The sequence below is a fragment of the Pipra filicauda genome, unplaced genomic scaffold, assembly GCF_003945595.2.
Source record: "Pipra filicauda isolate LSUMZ 115617 unplaced genomic scaffold, ASM394559v2 scaffold24_size8852520_pilon, whole genome shotgun sequence".
NCBI classification, from domain to species: domain Eukaryota; kingdom Metazoa; phylum Chordata; class Aves; order Passeriformes; family Pipridae; genus Pipra; species Pipra filicauda.
Window position 1 is genome coordinate 4,150,099 of NW_024104365.1, and position 23,620 is coordinate 4,173,718.

Here is a 23,620-nt window from a genome sequence, read left to right on the forward strand (position 1 = left end):
GCCGATTTTAACTCTGATCCTATTTCATGTTTTCATTAATGATGTTGTCACTAAAAGCTGAAGTATGTTAATGGAATTTGCTTAATGACCTTGAGGATTTCAGAAAAACAGGTAGAATGAAGTTTGGTAGTTCAAAGTGCATGGTCATGCATCTCAAGGCAGCAGAAGCAGATTTCCTCTATCAACTGAGTGCTTATCAGTCAAAGCAGGGAGAGTGGAAAGACATCTTCATATTCCTAGAATCACAAAATGGTTTGGGTTGGAAGGGACCTTAAAGACCATCTAGTTCCAAGCCCCCCACCATGGGCAGGGACACCTTCCATTAGACCATATTAGCTTGCGACAGAGTATGAGTTTCCAGAGTTATGTGGCCCCATAAAAACCCAAATGCTATGTTAGGGTGTATCAGAGAATACATTGTCAGTAGAGATAGAAAATATTTGTTGTACAAGACACCTCTAAGGCCTTGTGAAATTTCCCCAATTCTAGGCATGTATAGTGATATTTGAAGTCGTGCAAGTTCAAATGCCAGGAAAGGACTTCTTGGGTCATCAAAAATCAGAACCAATGTCATGAGCTTCTTACTTTTGTAAGCTCCCTATCAAAAGCTAGCATGGAAAACTGAGATGTTGGAAAACTTAGGGTGCATCTCTGAATGGAGCAATCTAAGCATGACCCAAGGGTTTTGGGGACTGCAATGGTCACTTTTGGCTTGACGGGCTTGTCTTATCAGAGGAGACAGTAGCAACTAGTTCAGCTTTGTAAAATGAAAGTTGAGAGCTGTTCAAAATCCAGAATTTATACCTGTGAATGGAATTAATTTCTTTAGGGACATGTAGTAGCTGCACTGTCCTCTCCACTTTTTAGAGACTCTATATTGAAGAACGTGTCATTGAAATAAATATTCATGAAGTTGCTCAGTAATTCAGAGTGTGCTGATTCAGAGTGTTATAGTCCTAGTTAAAATCATATTAAAAAATCCCAATCTCTTAAACGGCAAAGCACGTCCCTGGTGGCCTGCCTAGGGTAGCCAGAAAAGAACAAGGGAGAATGGGGATGATCTAGTTGACGAGTTTTTCTGGTTTAATATGTTGTCTGACAGGACTGTATATTTGGTGACAGCAGACTTTGCACTGTCATCCAGAGTCAGAGAACCCCTGGGGCAGGAAGGGTCCTCAGAAGGTCTACACTCCAGCGCTCTGCTCAGAGCATGGTCACCACTGAGCACAGATGGGGTTGCTAAGGGCTCTGTCCAGTTGGGTCTTCAAGACCTGCAAGGATGGAGGACGCAGAGGTGCTTCTGACAAAGATTTCCTATGCTTACTTGTTCTCGTAATGAAAATTGTGTCCCTTGTATCCTCCCCTTTTTCAATTCATGACCATTGTCTCTCATTAGCTATCCCACCATGCACATCAGTGAAAAGCCTGGCTCTGTCTTCTCACTGACCTCCTCTTAGATACTGGAAGGCTGCAGTTTCCCATCTCCACCTAATCTCTTAGACGCATCTTTGAAATACTTCATTAAAATCTGCATCCTCACAAGTTTATATTCTTCTAAGTCAACAAACAAGTCTCAACACTCCCACTTTCCTTTTGCAACAGTAGATCCCAAGATCCATTTTCACTGATGATTTTGAAGGGTATGTGGCAATGTGATATGTCAAGAATGTGATTATTATTTTCATGATTATCCATTACCTTAAAAATAAAAATTAGAATCACCACAACTGTGGTTTTTATCATTGTTTGCAGTACAGATGTAGTGCTGGACTTTGAAAGTCATCTTTTTTCCAATATGGTATGAATCTAAACCAGTGCTATGTTTAAACAGTTTACCTAGTATCCCACTCTATTTGTATCTTGTATGGCTCTACACCATTGTTGAATTTGTTCTAGCTTCAAATCAAGGAAAATTAGACTCTTTAGGTGGAAAAATTCCTAGTGTTCTACCTGCAGCATTTCTGTTGCTACAGGTTCACTGTGTTTCTTCTACCCTTCTAGATTGCCCTAAATCATTACTGTTAAAAGTTGTTTGATGTCAGAGTAACTGATCTCTAAAGACACTCCTTGTCATCTGTCATTCTTTAATCAGGTGTAGGACACTAATCTTCTGATCAACAGCCATGTAAAAAAAAAAATAAAAAATAGTGCTATAAAGCTTTCCTGAGGTTTTTCTGATAGCATGGATACAGAATTTATTCTGATATTTCAGAGGATATTTGTAAAGGGCTTGCAATTTCTAAACAGAAAAAAATGGAGTTTTATAATGAAAGCAGCGAATTACTGTAAAAGAAATTCAAGTTGGTGACAGGGAGCATTCCTCCTAACATGCAAGAAAATATAAGGTTTCACATTTCTTAAGTGCTTCCCAGTGCCCAAACAGCACATTTCTCTTGCCTTTAACAGGCTGTGTCATCACAAATAACTTCCCGAGCAACCACCTTTATTTACCAGAACCAGAAATAAAATCCCAGCTGTCTGACTCCAAGCCCTCCCTCTGTCACACTGATATACTGATATATCAGTAAGGACAACAAAATTATAATAGACTGTTTTTCTGACTGCTGGCTTGGAGATTTGTGTGAAACAATACAAAACTTAAAAACTTTGGTTTACTTTGGGGGATACTCTAACTCTAAAAGCATGCTTAGAAAGACATATTATAACATGACTGGTAGATGTATTATAGATACAAAAAGTCATGAAATGGATGTCCTCTGTAGTTGCTTCTCACTCACTACAAAATGTTATGTTGCTGGATGCTTTTTTGATACTGGCCTGAAGTTTGCATTCTGTGAATACATCCCTTCAGGCAAGGACTCTGACTCCAGGCACGGGGTTCACCTTACAGACAGAGATATGTGTATATAGGTGCCTATAACATAGACATCTCCAGGTTAGCAATTAAGCAAGCTCCCATTGTGATCAAGGTACACAGTGCAATGCATAGGGAGCCTCTAAAGTGATGCAGCTCACGCCAGAGCTGGCGCCTACCATGGCCCGCTGTGTCACTCTCCAAACACAAACCACTGCCTGTATTGAGCAGCTCCCTGCTGGTTTCAGAGTTTGCCTAGATGTGTAGCTTATGTGTAGATCACTACATTTAGATATCTTACCCTGAAAGTAGTATCTAGTCCCTTCTCTGAGCAGGCATATCGTACCGATTTAGCTGCACATCATGTCACTGGGATAATGAAAAGTAAAGTTAACCAACAGAGGCTCATGGCCAACTTGGAAGTAGGAAACAGTAACCAGTTTTTATTCTAGTTGGATTCAGAGCTATGGGACAAAATCTCAGAGGAATAATGAGGCATGTCTAAAATTTTATATTTTGTACCTCAAAATACAAGTTGGTTTATTTTATTTTATTTGTTTTATTTTATTTTATTTTATTTTATTTTATTTTATTTTATTTTCCTTTTATTTAACTCTACAGAAGTCAATGGCAAGTTCTCCTTTATCGTGAATTAAGTGTCTATAGGACATTACAGCCACTAAGTAAGTACAGTGCTCATCATCCTAGGTAAAAAAAGCAGAAGAGGTGGGTGCTCCAATCCCCTGAGAAAACAGCCAATTAAGTGGTTTTTCTATATGCTGAATAGGTGATGCATGTGGTAAGAGGAGACAATCATTAACTTTTTAACAGTGATGGCTGTTCTTTCAGTAAAAGACATGGAAAGAAACCTGTGAAAACCTGAAAGAACAGCTAATAGCATTAAGGTCACAAACTTATGTAAAGGATCTCTTAGAAAACCATTCCATCACAGTGACAGATGCTAAGCTTAAGAAGCCTATGTGCTGTTGCTACGTCACCTTTACAAAGTTTGTGGGACAGTTGGAATTTATCTGTCTGGCTTGGTGGATAAACTGTTTGATGCTTCCTGCAGCCAGATGGACATGCACATAGTTTGTGCTGTTTCATAGCTTTTTTGTTACAGTGCTGTAGTTCTGAAAAAGAATTGTACAGTCTGTTCTTTTTATGTTGGGCAGCTTATCTGTAAATTAAGCACAACATGGATGTAGTGACACTGCACAAAAAGGCTGCCAGCCTTGAAATGATACATCTGCATTTCACTACGGTGACTTCGACCAGTTTGGATCAGCCCAACAATGTTTCTTTGATTTCTGCCTTCCCCCATCATTATTGTTGCATGCTCTTGTTCCCTAATTGTTCACGTGTTGCATTATCTTCATTTTTGTTTCATTTGTTTACCCTCTTCATTTTACCATTACCCATACTGCTGATACTTTGCATGAAGAGAGGTTGCTGATTGCTGATTAACTCTTTTACTGCCTCTGAGAATTTGGGCTTCAGAATAAAAGTGGGAGGCATAAGGCTTTTGTTCACATGATGCTGATCCTTATTAACCCTTCATCTTGCCACAAGCTCTGTTTTTACCAGAAGCATGCTGACAGGATGGCTTTTGCTGGGAATTTTAGCACATCCACTTCCACAATTAAAGCTGTGAACTTCTTGTCTCCACTTGGGTCATAAACTTGACCAGGGCTTTTATTTTCCTTGCTACCAGGAAGAACCAGAATGTGGGTGGTTTTATGCACCTGGATTTTTCAGTTATTTTGGTTTTCCTTTCTTCTCTCTGTTAGTGTTTTCCAAAATATTCTCTGGTGACTCTTCTTCTCAACCTCAAATATTCCTCCATCTCTGCATCAGCTGCTGTGAGCACACTCTTCTCCTTTTATGAAGATGCCATTCATCCTTCTTCCCCAGGAGGCCCTACAGGATGTTTTTGTTCTCAATGTGCATTGATGCTTCACATATTTAGTAAATCTCCCTCAGCTGGGACATCTGTTCCATGGTGATAGAAGAGGCAAAATGCCCTGGTTTGGGATCACCTCTGCTAAATAGCAGACTCTGCTCCTCTGAAATTAATTTCTAAGCCAGAGCAATACTATTGAAGGATTAATGTAAGATTAGAGTATTTATATTAAAATACCTTATAATGTAGAAGAAATACATGTTCTTAGGTTATAGCTAGAAGCTTGTTTTATCTGTTCTATTAATTAAAGGTTTTCTTTGCCTAATGCTAATGAAGAGATTGCATTTCATGTAAGTAGGACTAGAGCCTTAGGAATTACCAAGTGCTTTATAATTCTAGTGTAAACAGTAATGTGCAGCCCATGCTTCATGCCAGTGCTTGTTTGGGCCCTTGCATGAATCATCAGGCCCTTGCCCTGACCATCACAGTGCTTAGCACCTGTCCAAAATATCAACTATCCCATAGTGACAGCTTCAATAATCCATTAATTTCAATACATCATGCTCAAAAGGAGATTGCTTAACCTGATGAAGTTATATAAAGTTTCCTTTCAGGTGACTGTGACTAGTGAGTTGGTGTTTGAAATGTAATCTGAGCTGTTTGTACATGTCTATGTGTTTATACAGTCACAAGATACAGTGGCAAACACACACATGCATTTAATATAATTTTTCTGTCATTGACAACTGTAACTTATGACCAAATTTCAATGTAAAATTTTACACACACACATACACATACACGTGCTGATACATATATTGAGATATATCTATTGAGAGATATGTACATATATAAACAATTTGCATGGGTTTTAAATTACTTTGTGATATTTTGTGTAAGATGTCTTCTTACTGATATGCCAGTGTATTCTTCTTGGCTAGCCTTTAAGCACTGAGGCTGTCTGTGACAGTAGTTTGAGTAATCCAGGGTGAGAGTCCATTGAAATGAAGCCAGTAAGTCTGTGATGAGTTTGCTTTGTCAGACAGGGTAACAGAAGTGATTACTTAATATTTCACTTGGAATTTCCCACAGTGGGTAGCCATGAAGTTTAACATAGCCATGTAAGCATGAGCATGGGTGACGCAAGGGTGTCATTTGCACCGAAGAGAACAAGTGCACATCCAGATTCAGAGTGGCTCAAGCATATTCACTGTTTAACTAACTTTATGCTATGTTACCGAACAGTGAAGAAAGGATGGACTGAAGACCATACTCAGTTTCATATTTTTATGAACTCTTCTTTATTATGAGCCATTCCTCAGCCATTCCTAGCGTGACTGAACACTTGTGTATAAGGCACTGAGAGCTCTGAAATGCTTCTTTATTTAATCCATAAATGTCAACATTTGAAAACAATTTCCTATGATAATTTTTATAATTTTCCAGCTGAAACAAATGTGCACGACCTATGTATTTTTACTTATATTATTATTCTAGAGACATGATATCCTTTTCCATGAAAGAAAACTTTGTGCGTAACTGTGGTGCAGCATCCCCCCAATCTTCTCTGTAGCAGGTAAAATAGTGTCGTCTGGCCAGTGCTCAGGATTAGATGGAAGAAATCTTAAGGTCTTCCAACTCCAGATTGGTTAAAAGGGTGACAGAGAGTCACAAACAGAAAATTAATCAGAAGGCTGTGAATTGTGAATGCAGCATAAGCTATTAGTGCCTCAGAAACTAAATGTGTGTCAAGCTGCTGTTAAAGATTGTCTGCCAGATAAAGAAGCCATTCAGTGGATAGCACAAGAAGGCAACTCTCTGAAAGCTGCAGAAACCGGAAACAGATTAATCAGGACAGTGAAAACAGATGCAGAAGTCAGGTAGTCACAAGGAGGAGCAGCAGCAGCAGCCTGACGGAAGTTTCTCTCCGGGTCTGCAGAAGGGAAGCTGCAGATGTTATACAAAGATGCACTGTTCTCATTTCCATGCATTTGCTTCATAGACCTGTTTACTGTACATCAAACATATTTACATGTCCAGGGATGAAATGGAAATGATTGATGCAAAGGAGGTATTTTTGTTAATTGTTGTTGCTCTGAGTCATACCTGACTGCGACTGCTAGAGATGGGTGAGGAAAGACAGAACTATTATTAGGGGTATAAATAACTGTCAAGAGCAACTTCTAAACCCGTCTGTTACCACATATTAACATCCAAAACTATCTGAAGAGAGGAGGGGCGGCAATACAAGGACTGAGCCAATGCCACATCTCTGTTGATGTAGATGCTGGCAACTGTCTCTGAGTCTTTGTCCACTCTTTTACATTTCTGCTCCCTTGGAGCTTCAATCATTTTTGGTCACAACCCTATCTGTGCCTGCTGGATGTTGCAGCAACAGTGTCTTACACTCAGAGTTGATGGGTGTTTGGGGTATGGGCTATTTTATCTGCACAACACTAGTGAAATGTGCCCCCTTTTTGTCCTATTAGTTGGAAAGTAATTCTTAATGTGCTGTCATACAAACAGTGTAAAGCCAAGATGAGATGATCATCCAATCTGAGAAGAGAAAGCTGTGCCTGAAGTGCCCAAAGACAGTGCTTTTCATAGTGGAACTATCCTGCATAGCACACAGGAGGATTCCTGGTGCTTCCTGCTCTGCAAGAGTAGAAGAGGGATTTTAGAAATATCTGTCTATGAATGGTTGTGGGATCCTTAGGTTCAGTGTTGATGTGGGCTGTGTAAGTAACTGAAGGGGATCAAAACAGCTGAAGTGCGGTTTAGTCGTGTGAGTAGCAGTCAGAAAGCCCAAGCTCCAAATGATTTTGGAAGTATCATCCTTCAGAGTGTCATTTGATGCTAACACAGATCTTGGTTTCCAATGCAAGTGATAATGAAAATACATCTGTGGCATTCCCTAGTTTAAATCCTTCCACCTGTAAAGCTTCTGCTGTGAAATAATTCTTGAAACAGCTGTTTCCATTAGATAGCAGCTCAGGAAATGACCCTGCAGCAGAACATAGTCCATAGTTTGGCCTCACAACCTTATTTCAGAAAATTCTGTAGGTGGAGAACTCAGAATGAATAAGGACAAAGCATTCAGACCTGTTGCCTTTTGCCTTGTCTACATTGGGAAATATATCTGCATTTTTAGGAATATGGATGGAAATATATATTTTATGACAAACCTAGGGTTTATGGAGATAGTGAATCTTCAGTGGCAGAAAGTGTGTGTTATCTGGAAAAGCAAAGTAATCATCTTGGAGATTGTTACAAATTTTGAGATTTTTCATCTAATTGGAGCTAGGTCTTTATTATATGGCTCTCAAAATGTTGGTTTGTTCACAGGGTAACTTGTCTTTAGCAAGCTTGCTTTCTGCTTACTTCCTTTGTCCTTCCCTAGGCTCAAAAAAGAGTACTGAAATCAGACTTTTCTTAAGAAATCTTGGGACTCATGATTTATTAATGTATTGTTTGCAGTCAAATGAGTCATGCAAACTCATGAGCCTATTTTTGAACCAGACTGTGTGTTAATTTTAGTCATGAATCTTCTTCTGGTTATTTTAACTGACAGAAATCATGAGTATTTTGGTTTTGGTTTGTGTTTATGATATCACCTTATAGTTCAGGGAAGTTATTATTCAGTAAAACATTTCTCAGTAAAAAAAACTCAATCTCTGAAAGCCTCCTTGGTGCATATTCGATTGCAGTCCCTTTCAGTTTGCCATAAATAAACATACAAACTGAATTTCATAGCTAAAAGATGAACTAACAATGTGAGTTCTGTAGTTATTTGCTCTATTTCAAATCAATATATCATGGTGTCTCTTTTGTAGTCTTGACAGTGAGGTTGAATAATGATAGTCTTTACACCAACAAATGCTTTTGTATTACACAATTATAACTAATTTCAATCAAGCACTTGTCTAAAATTGAGTCATATGAATGGATTTTGGGTCTCTTATTATCTTCACTCCAACCCACTTAATAATGGAGTTTTTTTTAAGTAGGTGGCTCATGCCAGTCTTCCACATTGTATTATTTTTCGCACTTGCACCATCCACACGAAATTACTCATGCTTTTCTTACATAGTGACGAAGTGCTGTATGGATTATTATCTTGTGCATTTTGTGACACATGTGACTCCGTCCAGGAGAGAAGGGGCAAGATTATATCAACCACTTTTCCCGCTGTTACTGAGGGTTAACACTTCAAAGTAGAATGGACTACATTTCAGTTAATTGGTTTCACAAAGTAACTGTGACTGAACAGTTGATAGGTCAAAGTAATTCTGTTTCTCTGATAACTGCTTATTTCCTTTCATATTTTTATTTTTCTCCCAGTTTGCCTTGTACTTTATTCATGGTATTTATGAAGCTTTTTCTGTCTCAGAAGTAGCCACTTTAAAGTGCCTACATTACACTGGAAAAAGTGAAGGGTGTGATGCCACTGTCAGGTAATGTTTTTGTTGTAGAATGAATAGTGAAATCTACTGAAATCTTAAAACTGTGTTTAATTATATATTTCAGAAATTTCTATTACATCACAATGCTGAGAGATCCAGTGTCAAGGTACTTGAGTGAATGGAAGCATGTCCAGAGGGGTGCGACGTGGAAAACTTCCCTTCATATGTGCGATGGAAGAAGCCCAACACCAGATGAGCTGCCTACCTGTTATGAAGGAGATGACTGGTCTGGAGTCAGTTTACAGGAATTCATGGATTGTAGCTACAACTTGGCCAACAATCGCCAGGTGCGCATGCTGGCAGACCTCAGCCTGGTGGGATGCTACAACCTGACTTTTATGAATGAGAGTGAAAGAAATATGATTCTTCTCCAAAGCGCCAAGAACAATCTGAAAAATATGGCCTTCTTTGGGCTGACAGAATTTCAGAGGAAAACACAGTATCTCTTTGAGAGAACATTCAACCTGAAATTCATTTCCCCATTCACCCAGTTCAATGTTACGCGGGCCTCCAATGTGGACATTGGCGAGGATGTGCGGCAACGGATAGAGGAGCTGAATTTCTTGGACATGCAGCTGTATGAATATGCGAAGGACCTGTTCCTGCAGCGCTTCCAGTACTCCAAGCAAGAGGAGCATCAGAAAAACCGGCTGAAGAGGCGAGAGGAGCGGCGACTGCTGCGGGAGCAGAGAGTTCACCAGTGGCCAAGGGAAGAGGCAGCAGAAGTAGCCATTACTGAAGATTATAACAGTCAGGTCGCAAGGTGGTGATGCTTCTTCACCTTGACTAACCAATGAGAGGATCAGAGAGTTTGTGCAACTTGGCTACCTGGGAATTAGCCAAGGAAGACCTACTGCTTTGGTAAATGAGACCTCATCTGACAACTACCCCTCCTTGTCTCAGTTTTTTTTTTGGTTTCTGCCAGTGAAAATGTATTGTTTTCTCAATAGGTACTGAGTAGTGTTCCTAAATGGCAGTAGAATAAGATTCACTGTCCAAAAAGACTTCCTTCAAAGCCCTAAGCTACGAGGACGGGTTGAAGAGAGAGCTATATCCTTTGCATTAACAGATGTACCCTATACAATCTGAGCTACTAAACCTTGTGCAGACATGAATGAAAAATTGGGAAAAAATACCTGGCTTGGCTCCTTTGTGACATGAGAGCTGGTTTATTTGGTACTGTTCCTTGCAACTGTACTGCATAACTTTCTAGTCAATGAAATGGAGGAAGGTACCCACTTTGCCCTCCAAACTTCTACATGCTGTGTTTCAGTTAAGGAAAGAATTTGGTGAGGTGATAAAAAAGACCTAGAAAGTGTGGGATTGGGACACTGCTTGTTCTGTTCTGTTAGCCAGCAAGCAGAGATGGTTTATAGGTGAAGTGGTGAAGGGGTTAGCTTATTTCTCTGCAGATTCTGAGAGTAGCGAACCCAGCCGGGTAGCAGCCATCTTTCTGAGTGTATGTGGCAAAGGCAAAGCCTTGAGAAATGAGGTCCATGTGGCAGCTGGGCACACATTATGGAGATAATCTGGCTGGAGGCAATGAAATCTGCCTTCACATTCACAAAAGGGATCAAGCTAACTACAGAGAAGAGGAAAGAGAGAGCAGGAAAAGCTTAAATATCAGTGTGACATTTTCCAGATTTGCTGTAAAAGCCTGGAGATATATTGTCTGTGAAGTTAGGCAGGTTTATGATATTGTCTGTTAAAATAAATTGATACCAAGTGAATACAATTTAAATTGGTTTTCTCTCTAACTACAGTAGTGGCTTTAAAAAAAGCAGCTTTCATTTTTATAGGATACATAATGGATATGTGGAAAGTCTTGATATTTATTACTCTGTATGAAAATTCTTTGTAAATTTATTGTTTTCTTGATGAGAGATCTGTATCTGTTTTTCTTCCTTGTCTAGAAAAATATTCAATGGGTTCTTCCTCCACGTGTTACATTCTTATGGCTAAACTGCATCTGTTTATTCCAAGATTTTATGTTTTTTCATTTGTAACAGTGAAATTTCAAAAAGAGGGTCCTGTGTAACATAGATCTTCTGAGAGTCTTTTTCCTTCTTCTTCTAGCATAACTGTAAAGCATTAGGAGGAAATTTCTCTAAGTGCCTCAACGTGGCTGCTAAATCGAGATGCTGAAAGTATATTATTGCATGCATGAATGGCTTTTACCTTACAGATTTACTAATTAGAATTTACTAATTAATTACTGGAGTACCTGATGTGGATGCACACTTCTCATTTGTTTTCAGAATTTGAGGTTTCTATCCAGTTGGTTAAAAAAATAATGCGTTACATAAAAAAGAGGCTGAATTTGAAAATTGATTCCTTCATTTCTAAGTTAGGGGTTTTTTGTGCATGCTGTAGCTTCTTTTCTTCCGACAATGCTCTTGCTACTTATCTATGCAGGATATCAAAAATACAATCTAATGATCCCATTGAGAGTTAATGCATACAATAATACATTAAACATGAAGTATCATAATAGCATGAAGAAGTGAAGAGGGATACTGGGATGATACCTCATTATCAATGTAGTTCATTAGCAATATACTGCTTTACATCTGATTGTCAATGTGCTACTTTTGGGGTGAGTAGCAGTGGGTTTTAGTCCCTAATACCTCTTTCACTGGTGGATCATGTGCATTCAGAAGGGAAAATGCAGGGCTGCAGATTATTATTCTTCTATCTGAGCATGGGATGTCTGCCTTAGAGAAGACAGAGGAGCTCTCTAGACTCCCGAATGGTACTGCTGGGATCCCCATCGCTTGGAAGAGGCACTCAGACACCTCACTCATATATGGTCACCTGCCTTCAGAGATTTAAACTGAAATCTTTACAGTCAAGGACTGAAGCTCACTCTGGGTTACCTGGCTGCAGGACAGTGAGGCCATGAAGAGCTAAGCCTGACCAGTTTTATCGCATCTTTAACTCAGTGCAGGTAATTCACAGTGATCTGACATCTTACCTGCTGGCACCAGGGCTTTAGGCTGGGCTGGCCCTGGCCCTGCAGAGGAAAGGAGCTTTCTGGGTGGTGACACAGGGATGAATGGAACTCTTGCATCTCCCCATTCCCACGCTTGTTGCTGCATCTTTCTGCAGACCACATAGCAAGAGAGGGGAAGGATGCTTTTTGCACCTGGTACTCTCTCTCCAGGACTTGCAGGTGCACTTCTTGTTTCCATGTGCACAGGGAGCTAGAGGTTCTGGGGAGACCCTACAGGGCTGGAGAGAAGCCATCCATGTGGGAAGAGAGATGCAAGGCCAAATTCACATTAAGGAGGAAGGAAAGTGAGGAAGTAAAATCAGTTCCAACTCTTTTTTTTTTTTGTAAGGCATCCCTTTCTCTTCCTCCTAAGTGCAAAAAAGAAGTGTCCCCTTCCTCGTGTGGCTGACTTTCCCCAGCAGACCGTCTCTCTATGCTGCTCACAGCAATGGGGTCCTCACTTTTAATTTAGAAAATGCAGTGCTATCTTTTCAGGGGAGAAGAAACAGTGCTCAGAAATGCTTCTCTGGAGCCTCACCAGTGACTGTATTAGTTTTGGCTGTCTAAGGACACCAACTGTTCTCCAGACTATTCCTTCTGTCTGATACAAAGCAAAGCCTAATGAGGAAAATCTAAGCAGACTTTAGGCCCTTTACATTAGCTTTAATAGTTTGGCAATATCATCATGCAATGCCTAACCTCTTCATTCCCAGGAGACAAGATTAGGTCCTGAAGAGCTGTTAATGTGCTGTGGCATCTACCTTACCGCTTGGGATTTAGTTAAAATTGAAGTTGGTTTGTTGGATTTTTTTTTCCTCTGGAGCCTGTGTAGCAGATAGCCCTGGTTGTGCAGGAATAGGTATATCAGTTTTGTTAGTTTGGGGTTTTTTTGAGAGAGGCAGAGAGCTAGCAGCTAAGCTCTTGCTCAGAGCCCCTGGGACTGAAGGACTTGGCACTTCCTTCCCCAGCTCCAGCAGCAGATCAAGCAAACTCACTGCACCAACAATCCTGTTTTCCTTAGCTGAATTTCCTGGCACATGACAAATAAAGCTGTTTGGAAATACTTTCAGGCTGACTGCTAATACACAGGCTTGCAGTTTTTTTCCTCTTGGATGCTGTGCTTGAAAGAATGTAATGCAAAAGCAAAATAAAGGCCCTGCTTCATATATCTGTTATTCCAGGTTTTCATTGCTCTGACAGCATGGACTTCACTGTAATTACACTGACTCATAGAAGATTGGAGTGCACCATGTTTCTTTCTAAACCTTCATGAACAACAGTGCTATAGGATTTCTGTCCGTCTTTCTGGCATTATTTTGTTGCTTAAACAAGGCAATTTGGCTTGTGCTACTGTGGTGCTGAAACAAATCTCATTCTTTTGTAGTGGAGATGTACTTGCTAATCCTTCCCATCACATTCCCAGCATTGCCTACCTTTTCCAGTTATAATTCACTGTAAGCTTGGAGTGGATGGAGAAACATGCTGTGTCATTAGAACTTGTTTCTGATAATTAGATGTCTAGTCCAAGAACTCAGTTTATGGCCTTATGGGCCATACTTTATTGAGGAATGATAATTTGTCCTCTTTCCCACTCATCAATGATAACAATAAAAAGCTTTTTCACAATTGTGATGGTTTGACCTTGGCTGGACCCCAGGTGACCACCAAGCTGCTCTATCACTCTCCCTTCCCAGCTGGACAGGAGAGAGAGAATAAGATGGAAAACAACTCATAGGTTGAGATAAGGCAGTTTACTAAAGCAAAAGTGAAAGTTTGTGCATGCACAAGCAAAGAGAAAAAGAAAAAATTATTCTCTACTCTCCCTCAGCAAGTGATGTTCAACCACTTCCCAGTAATCGGAGCTTCGGCCCGTGTAGCGGTTGCTCCAGCAGGCAAACACTGTAAATAATGAATGCCCACACGTACACTTTCCTCTTGCTGTTCTTAGCTTTTATATCTGAGCTCATGTCCTATGGTATGAAATATCCCTTTGATTAATTTGGGTCAAATGACCTGGTTGTGTCCCCTTCTAGGATATTGCCCACCCCTCGTGAGAGACAGCGCTGATGCTGTGCCAGCACTGCTCAGCAGTAGCCAAAATAAGGTGTGTTATCAACACCCTTCCAGCTACCAATAGAAAACATAACACTGTGAGGGCTGCTGTGGGAAAATGAACTCCATCTCAGCCAGACCCAATACAAAAAGAAAAAACACCATTTGTGATACTGGATATTCTTCACTGCAGTTCTTGTTAATAGTGAGGCTGTGATAACCTTGCTAGGCATTCTACCCAATATGCAGCAGTTATTTGATCTTCACTAGAAGCAGAAGTACAGAACAAAAAAGTGATGGAAGTCAGATCCAAAGCCAGACTTCATAACTGTAGCATATCTATTCAACCAAATGGCAGGTCACATCACCTTTGCATGTGGAGATCGTTCAGATTCGACATCCGCTACTAAAACAGGAGGTTTCTTAAGTTGGTCTTCTCATTTGCACATGCTTCCTTCTGCCCTAGAGGGTTCTTGTTTCCCACCTACACTCTTTTTTCAGTTATAAACACTGATGCTTTAAAACTTACCTCACTTTTTTTCCCTCTGTTGCTGTTCCCCTGCTACATATGGAATTTTTAGGTTTTGGTCTTGGATAAGGACTATCTTGTTTCCAGGCTGCTGGAGACTACTACGTACAAGATGAACAATCACAATAAAATCATTCTGCTAAAGCAGATTGCTGTATCCTCCTTACATGTGGCAAAAGCACACTCGGAAAAGGTACCCAATTTGCACTGTAACACTTCTTTCAGTTTGATTCTTGTAATAGTTTCTTTGTCTATATTTTGTGGAGGAAAATGGGTTTCATAGCTTACAATGTCCTTGGCCGCCTTCTTGGCCATATCACTATCTCTGTGATTTCAAATAAATGTTGGAAGTGAAGGGAAAAATAAAGAGTTCCCTTCAGTTGCCATATTTAAGATGAAAGGGTCAATTAATAGGCTGTAAATTACTTTATTCTCTAGGAATTTTCCTTCTGTTTATGTGCAATCATGTTTGTGAACTCTGCTGCTAAGAGATTGTATTGTGAGTAAACATATCTACTTTCATTCCTATTTACAAGATAGTTTGTAGACCTAGGGATTTTCATTGATGTAAAGCACAATTTAATGAATTATTTAATGTGTTTAACCATTGTGATGCCAAAAGCAATTGTTTTAATTTATTTATTTGTTGGTGGTTTTCTGTAAAATGATGCTCATTAAGAGATCTGTTAAAAATGAAGACGTTTTGTTGAATATTGTTGGGTCCATTAATTACTTATGAGCAACAAATAAACATTGTTTGTGTTTTTGAAACACTTAAAGATTTCATCTTATCTACATAGCCATAAAAATTACTAAAAATGCTTCTATATTAGTAAAAATCCACTGTGGTTTTTTTAACAAAATGTACATGAGGAAAATAATGTCGCTATAACTTAGTATTTAATTATCTTGGGGCCCAATACCAAATCTTTTGCTTCCAATTGACTTTGCTGGGCTTTATCTCAGATTGAATTAAAACAGGAGAGTCGAGACTTGAATAGTCCCAGCACTAATTTAAGTGACCCCAGTGTCAGAATTTCTGTACTTGAATTGAACTAAGACTGGAGCATGCAAATAGTGGTAGTGAAATCACTGGACTTCATTTTTGCGCCAGCAGCACTGAGGACCAGTCCAAACTGTCAGGATAATCTCCTCAGCTCCTGTGGGGAAGGATGAGAAGTTGCAGTCTATTGCTGCATTGTTAGCCTCGTGTGTGTGTCCTTATATCCTCTGAGGGTACCTGGCCCTTGGGAGGAACTGATTGCTATGCAGTCATACTGTTTTATATAAGTGCTTGAATACAGTCAACTAGGACAGGAATGAAGCAGGGTAGAGCGTGGACAGACATGAGTAAGGAGGAAACACTGACCTCTCTTTTATGGAGTAATGGAAGCTCTCTGTTAGGTCTGCTGCTTCCAACAGTAGTCTGGACCCCTGTTCTGTGACTATTTTATCAAACCAAAACTTTTACATGTCTCTCAGTTTTCCCAACAACAAACCTTGCAGACATGCCACCTCCCTGGAGATGAGTCTGGTTAAAAGAGAAGGCCATGCTGTGGTAAATTAGGATGTAATGACTATGACCAACCCCTTTTTGATCCAAGTCAACTGACCTCTGCTAAGTGCTGTGGAAAGCTATATTAATGGTAAAAGAAAATACATAGTCTGGGTGAGAAATTACTCTTGGGACACAACAAAGACTGCATTTGATGAGAGTAGCAGAAGAAAGGAAGCTCTCAAAAGTTCTGGTTAACTTAGTTTTCTTAATTGTTGTTCACAGCAGCTTAGATGCAAACAGCTACTGTTTAAAAAGCACCATTATACTTGAGGGCTCTTTGAACTTCTAGTAATCAGAACATCTCTAGAATTTATTTTCATAGCAGTATCACATTTTTAAGATTTTTCTAGTTCTGTTCACTTTAACACTGAATTCATCTGTACTGCTGGTTTGCTCTTGAAGTCTACCTACATGAAGGCTGTGGGGTAGCCCTGTATGTTAGGGAGTGTTTTGATTCTCTAGAGTTTGACGATGGCGATTAAAGGGTCGAGTATTTATGGGTAAGACTCATGGGAAAGGCCAGTAAGACCAATATCTTGGTGGGAGTCTGTTACAGACCAGCCAACCAGGCTGAAGAGGCAGATGAAATATTCTACAAGCAGCTTGGGGAAGTCTCACAATTACTAGTCTCTGCTCTTATGGGGAACTTTCTACCAGATGTCTGGTGGAAATACAATGCAATGGAGAGGAAGCAGTCCAGGAGGTGCTTGGGGTGTGTGGAAGTTAACTTCCTGATGTAGCTGATGAGCAACACAACCAGGGCCTCACTGCACCTGTTTCCTCTGAACAGAGAAGGACTGGTGGGTGATGTGATGGTCAGAGGCTGTCTTAGGCACAGTGATCATGAAATGATAGAGTTTTCAATTCTTGGACAAGTAAGTTGTGGGGTCAACAGAACTGTTACCTTGGACTTCCAAAGGGCAGACTTTGGCCTGTTTAGGAACCTGGTTGACAGAGTGCCTTGGGAAACAGTCCTGCAGGGCAAAGGACTCCAGGAGGGCTGGACTTGCTTCCAGAAGGAAATCTGAAAGGCACAGAAGCAGGCTGTCCCCATACACTGAAAGATGAGCCATGAGGGTAGAACACCGGTCTGGCTGAACAGAGAACTTCAGCTGGAACTCAGGGTAAAGAGTTTATGACCTCTGGCAACTCAAGAGGGCTACAAGGATGCTGTGAGGTTATGTGGGGAGAAAATGAGAAGGGTGAAAACTCAGGTAGAACTTAATCTGGCTACTGCCAACAAAATACAATAAAAATGCTTTTATAAATACATCATCAGCTAAAGGAGGGCTAAGGAGAATCTCTTTCCTTTTTTAGATGTGTGAGGAAATAGTGACAAAGAATAAGGAAAAGGCTGAGGTTCATAATGTCTTCTTTACCTTGGAGTTTAATAATAAGACCAGTTGTTGCTGAGGTACCCAGCCCCCTGAGCTGGGAGACGGGGATGAGGAACAGGTTGAAGCCCCCATAATCCAAGGAGAAATGATTAGCAACTGCTACACCATTCAGATGCCTGGATGGGGTCCACCCAAGTGTACTGCGAGAGCTGGCAGAAGGACTCAGTGAGCCACTTTCCATCATTTGTCTGCAGTCCTGTCTAACCATGGAGGTCCCAGTCAACTGGAGGTTGGCAGTTGTGATAACCATCAATAAGAAGGGCTGGAAGGAGGATCTGGGGAACTATAGGCCCATGAGCCTGACCTTGGTGCCAGGGAAGGTCATGGAGCGTGTCACCTCCAGTGACATCATGCAGCATGTACAGGACAACCGAGGGATGAGGCCCAGCCAGCATGGGTATGTGAAAGGCAGGTCCTGCTTGACCAACCTGATTTCCTTCTATGACAAGGTGACCCACTTAGTGGAGGAGGGAAAGGCTGTGGATGTAGTCTAACTAGATTTTAGTAAAGCCTCATTTCTCATAGCATTATCCCAGAGAAACTGGCTGTTCCTGGCTTGGACAGGTACACTATGCACTGAGTAAAAATCTGTCTGGATGGTTGAGCCCAGAGAGTGATGGTGAATGGAGTTACATCCAGCTGGTGGCTGGTCACTATTGGTGTTCCCCAGGGCTCAGTATTGGGGCCAATCCTGTTTAATATCATTATCAATGATCTGGACAATGCACCCTCAGTCAGTTTGAAGATGACATGAAGTTGAGCAGGAGTGCTGGTTTGCTGGAGTGTGGGAAAGCTCTACAGAGGGATCTGAACAGGCTGGATTGATGGGCCAAGGCCAGTGCTATGAGGTTCAACAAGGCCAAATGCCGGGTCCTGCCCTTGGGTCACAACAACCCCCTGCAGCACTACAGGCTGGGGGCAAAATGACAGGAAAACTGCTCAGTGAAGAATGACCTGCAATTGCTGGTCAACAAGTGCTGAACATGAGCCAGCAGTGTGCCCAGGTGGCCAAGAAGGCCAATGGCATCCTGGCTTGTAGCAGAAATAATGTGACCAGCAGGACCAGGGCAGTGATTGTCCCCCTGTACTCAGCACTGGTAAGGCCACACCTTGAATCTTGTGTTCAGTCTGGACCCCTCAGTACAAGAAGGACATTGAGGTGCTGGAGCATGTCCAGAGAAGGGCAACAAAGCTGGCAAAGGGTCTGGAGCACAGGTCTTATGGGGAGTGGCTGAGGGAGCTGGGGTTGTTTAGTCTGCAGACAAGGAGACTGAGGGGAGACTTTGTCACTCTACAACTACCTGACAGGAAGTTTTAGCCAGGTGGGGGTTGATCTCTTCTCCCAGGCAACATGTGACAGAATGAAAGGAAATGGCCTCAAGTTGCACTAGGGGAGGTTTAGATTGGACATTAGGAAAAAGTTCCTCCCAGAAAGGGAGGAATTAATAATTAGGAAAAAATATGTACAATTATACATATGCCTTGCAGCAGAACTGTGGTAGATAATGTTTTATAACCCCTTTCAGTGCCATTAATGAAATCCCCACTGCAAGTATCTATTTTGATGCCACCCGTATCTATGTTAGGATGTATCATTCTGGGGAAACGAAAGATTTGGATGACTTTGTAATCTCTACATTTCTCTAAATTGTGGTGGTAGTATTTCATTACTTGCGTGGTTCCTGATGTGAAACTAGCTTAGTTCCTGGGAGGCAGATATCAACCTCCATAAACTCACACTATTGTTTGAAACCAAAACGCCAGAAGCTGATGGCTGAGTCAGCCTGAAGGCTGTATCTTGACAGGGAAGGTGAGATGTCATGGGGAGCTCATACTACTGGGGAGCAATTCAGGCTGCTAAACAGAATCCTCCAGTGCTGTTTATGGTGCCCTAAAGTTGCCCATCTGACCTTCAGCTGCTGCTCCAGAGGATACAGATCTCAGAATAGATGCTTTGCCATATATGTAAACCCTGTGCAGATGTCTCAGATACTTGCAGATCCCCAAACAACAGTCTCTCTCCTCAAGACTTACAGTTAGGAACCCACAGAGCTCTCACAGTGTTTATAGCATTTGGGGGCATCACCTGAGACAATCTGCAAGCTAAGAGTCCCTCATCTTCACCGGTTCTGAGCATAAAATTAAATGTGCTGTAGGGCAGTGTGAATTATGGAGAAGCAAAATGAATGTTGCTGCGTTTTTGGGTCCTGCACTCTATTGAAAGCAGTTACAAAGCAGAAGCAGCAAGATGGTAACAGAAATAAACGTCTATATTGCTGATAGATATTACTATATAGCAAAAGGAGAAATTGATTTTGCCACCAGAAGACAGATAATTTTTTTCCACATATGTGGTTACGTTTCAAGGAATACATCAGAATATTTACTGTTATGTGCAGTTTATGCCACAGTTAAAAGCAAGAGCGAGACTCAGAATTGCTGTACTCTATAACATACAACTGGAGAAAGGCTTTGATTTTTAAGATTTCATTCACATTTATTTCTATTTCACCTTCTATTTCAGAAGTTATCCAAGGTGTGACACCTTTCACCTTTCAGCATTTTCTAAGAAATTTGTGAGCATGGCCCTAAAATTCTGAGTAGGAGCAAGTGAGATTAGATATTATGGGGGTAAGTCAATGATGTATAAATCTTACTATCCTGTAAAAACCCCGAGTGATGAAAACATGTAATGGTGAGAATAAATAAGGCCTGCCCTACTCAGACAAGGAGGCTGCTACAGGATTTTGTCCACTGGGTAAGCAGTTCACCATTTCGCTGTGGCATATATTGAATAAGACTCCTTTCACGTAAGCAGAGGTCAGCTGGCAGCCACTGTCCTCAGGCAACACCTGAGAACCTCCTTATGGGTGATGGAGGAAAAGAAACTTTCAGGACACAAGCACGTGGCCTGCTTTAGATGTTTACAATGGTGTAAGAAGAATCTCATCCCAAAAATGTGTCTTTCCCCCTCTGTTCATGAGTAGGGGGAAACAATCCCCAAATATTCTTTCGAGCTGTTCCAAAGAATGAGGGGGCAGCATTTCACTTCTGAAAAGACTGTGCTTGAAATGGAAGTAAGCCTTCCAAGTGGATAGGTCTAGAGACATCTGAAGATGCAACAAAGACCAGAGGAGGAGAATTAAGGACCAAGAGCAGATCTGGGGACCCTCCATACAAAGGTGATAATCAAAGTCACTGTAATGTGTGAGGTAGCAAAAATTAGGAAATAAATGGGGAGGCATGTGAGCATCAGAGACCCAAACAGACACCCACTGCAGAAGGCAAGCATGAGTGTGAAGATCCTCTGAAGAGTCTGCTCGGCTATGCCCTCGTCTGTACCTGTCCCAGCAGGTCCACATCCTTCTTATGTTGAGGACCCCAGAGTTGGATGCAGTACTCCAAGTGGGGTCTCACCAAAGCAGAGTAAAGAGACAGAATCACCTCCCCTGACCTGTTGGCCACAGTACTTTTGATGCAGGCCAGGATATGGTTGGCTTTCTTCGCACATTTCTGGCTCATGTTGAGCTTCTCATCCACCAGCACCCCCAAGTCCTTCTCCTGAGGGCTACTGTCATCCATTCTCTGCCAAGCCTGTATCTGTGCTTGAGATTGCTCCAATCTAGGTGTAGAACTTTGCACTTGATCTTGTTGAACTTCAGCAAAATAAACACTGCCAAGATGGCATGTATGTTTTGGCAGACTTTAGTGCTGCACAGCTCCAGGTATGGTTCCAGGGAGCAGTGGGGTTAATATGTATGCTTGTGTCTGCATGCCCATGTGTGCAAACACATGATGACTCTCAAAATGGCACTACTGGCCACTTGTGTACTGTTTGGATTGATTCCTAGATGTTAGGCCCACATATTTTGGATTCCTAGTCAGAGAGAGCCCAGCCATGTATCTGGCTTTGTTTTGGGGGCTATTTTTATGTAAGGACTTCTTTGACTTCTGATATGCTCACACAAGCTTTTGTGGCTATCCATGACCTGGAAGTTCCTCTCAGCTTCTGGATCCCAGCTCAATACTATGGGGAACACAGGGATACCATTGTCCCCTCCAAGCATCCTGCTCACCATACAAAGCAGACACTAGCAGATGGGTTAAATGGGAGCTACGGCCATCCCAGTTGCAGTGAGTTGTGTGGTGACCAAGGCTTTGGGTTGTGGACTCAACATTGACCATCTAAATTGCACAACTGTAAGTTTACTCAACTTTGTGTTTATGAGAATTAAATGGCAAATAAATGAATTGCAGTTTATGCAAGGTTTTGATAAACAATCATATGATGTTTCATCTTCTATTTGGATCCACTGGGTAGTTAGATCAGCAGAACATGAGCTGAATTTAAACTTCTCCTGGGTCTGAGATGGGCTTTTCTTTGCCAGATTTTGTTTTAAACATGCATCTTTATTTATAAACGCCAAGCAGGATTTATCAGTCAGCATTGTTTATGCTACATCTAAACCTATTTAAATAAATCAAAAAATAGAATAAGTCTCTGAAGGAATTAATATGTAGGAAATATGTATTTCTAGTACTCCAGGGCAGAATACACACTCTTATTGAGTCATAATTGTCCTAGGCTTGGGAAATGTAGGCACTAGTAGAGGCTGATACATTTCCTGAAACACCTATGTAAACCTAGACATACTGATCTGCCTTTTTATTTGTGTATACCACAAAAGAAGGTAAACTAAAGAAATCTAAAGCAGATTAGTTATTTCTGTAGGTTCTAATTTCTCTGCTTTGATACCATGCCCACTGGATGAACCAAAGCTTACAGTGACCTCTGTAACTGAGAAATCACCCTGGCTCATCTCCCTCTGCCAACATCATCCTCTGAACAAAACTATAAAGATTTACATTAAAACCAGTTTTTGGAAAAGTTCAACTAAGGCCAAAGGGACCCACATCCTCTCTGATAGTGGCCCAAGTGGCTTTTTGTAAATATATGTATATACTTGAATATATGCAGGAAAGCATACATGCACACACACACACACACACATATATATACATACATACATATGTGTGTGTATATGTATATGTATATATATAGATATGTATATATATATGACCAGTTGTCTCCTAGCAAATTTAGCACCTTGGAATTTAACAGGGCTTTTCATAGACTATTTTTTTCTTTGAATTTTACACAATTGCTGGTTGAATTTAAATATTAACTTCTAGCACCTTTAGCTTTACTATGATAAAAGTTTCATGAACATAACAGGAAATTACCTCTTTTTGATTGTTTCAAGTTGGACACCTTGTAGGTTCATTGAAGCACACCTAGTTGTTACATTTGAAGAGCTACTGAACAACAAGTGCCTGCTCATCTTCATGCAACTCCTGATTTTGTGATTCTCTATAATTTGGACCTCTCTCCCCTGTGTCTGTACTAGGCACAAGAGTGTCAGATTGTTCAGTAAGCATCCATATTTTTGATTATCCTGGCTGAGCTTGCCTGCAGCATTTCTCATTGTGTTACATATTTCTTTGGAGATAGGATGATCAGGGCTGCCCACAGTACTCAATACACAAGCACACCAAGGACTTGTATGGTGAACATGACTGGTGTTTTCCATATCCTTAACTGTTTTTTTCATAATATGTCCTAGAATTCAGTTTTGAATTTTTCTGACTAGTTCTGAGCATAAATCTGACATGTCCACAAAATTATCTATTCTAATGGCAAGCGCTCATTTCCCTTTAGCAGTAGTCAACTCAGAACTCAGCATAGTGTGTGGAAAGTCAAGACTGGGTTTTTCCCTCCCAGGTGCCTCACTTTAAATTTATCTACACTGAATTTCATCTGTCATTTTATTGCCATCACTCCATGTCATCAGGGTCTTTGGCAATTCACACTCAGCGCTTGTCTTTAATACCCTGAATAATTTAGCATCTA

At 40.9% G+C, this 23,620-nt stretch overlaps 1 protein-coding gene across 1 annotated transcript in view; it reads left to right on the forward strand.

The window, feature by feature from the left end:
- Positions 1-13,339, forward strand: part of HS6ST3 (heparan sulfate 6-O-sulfotransferase 3) — a 294,949-nt gene extending 281,610 nt beyond the window's left edge. The window contains exon 2 of the mRNA XM_027741049.2: positions 9,246-13,339. Coding sequence (XP_027596850.1) covers positions 9,246-9,951 — 706 coding nt within the window. The 3' untranslated portion in view covers positions 9,952-13,339. The remainder of the gene's footprint in view (positions 1-9,245) is intronic.
- The last annotated feature ends 10,281 nt before the right edge of the window (positions 13,340-23,620 follow it).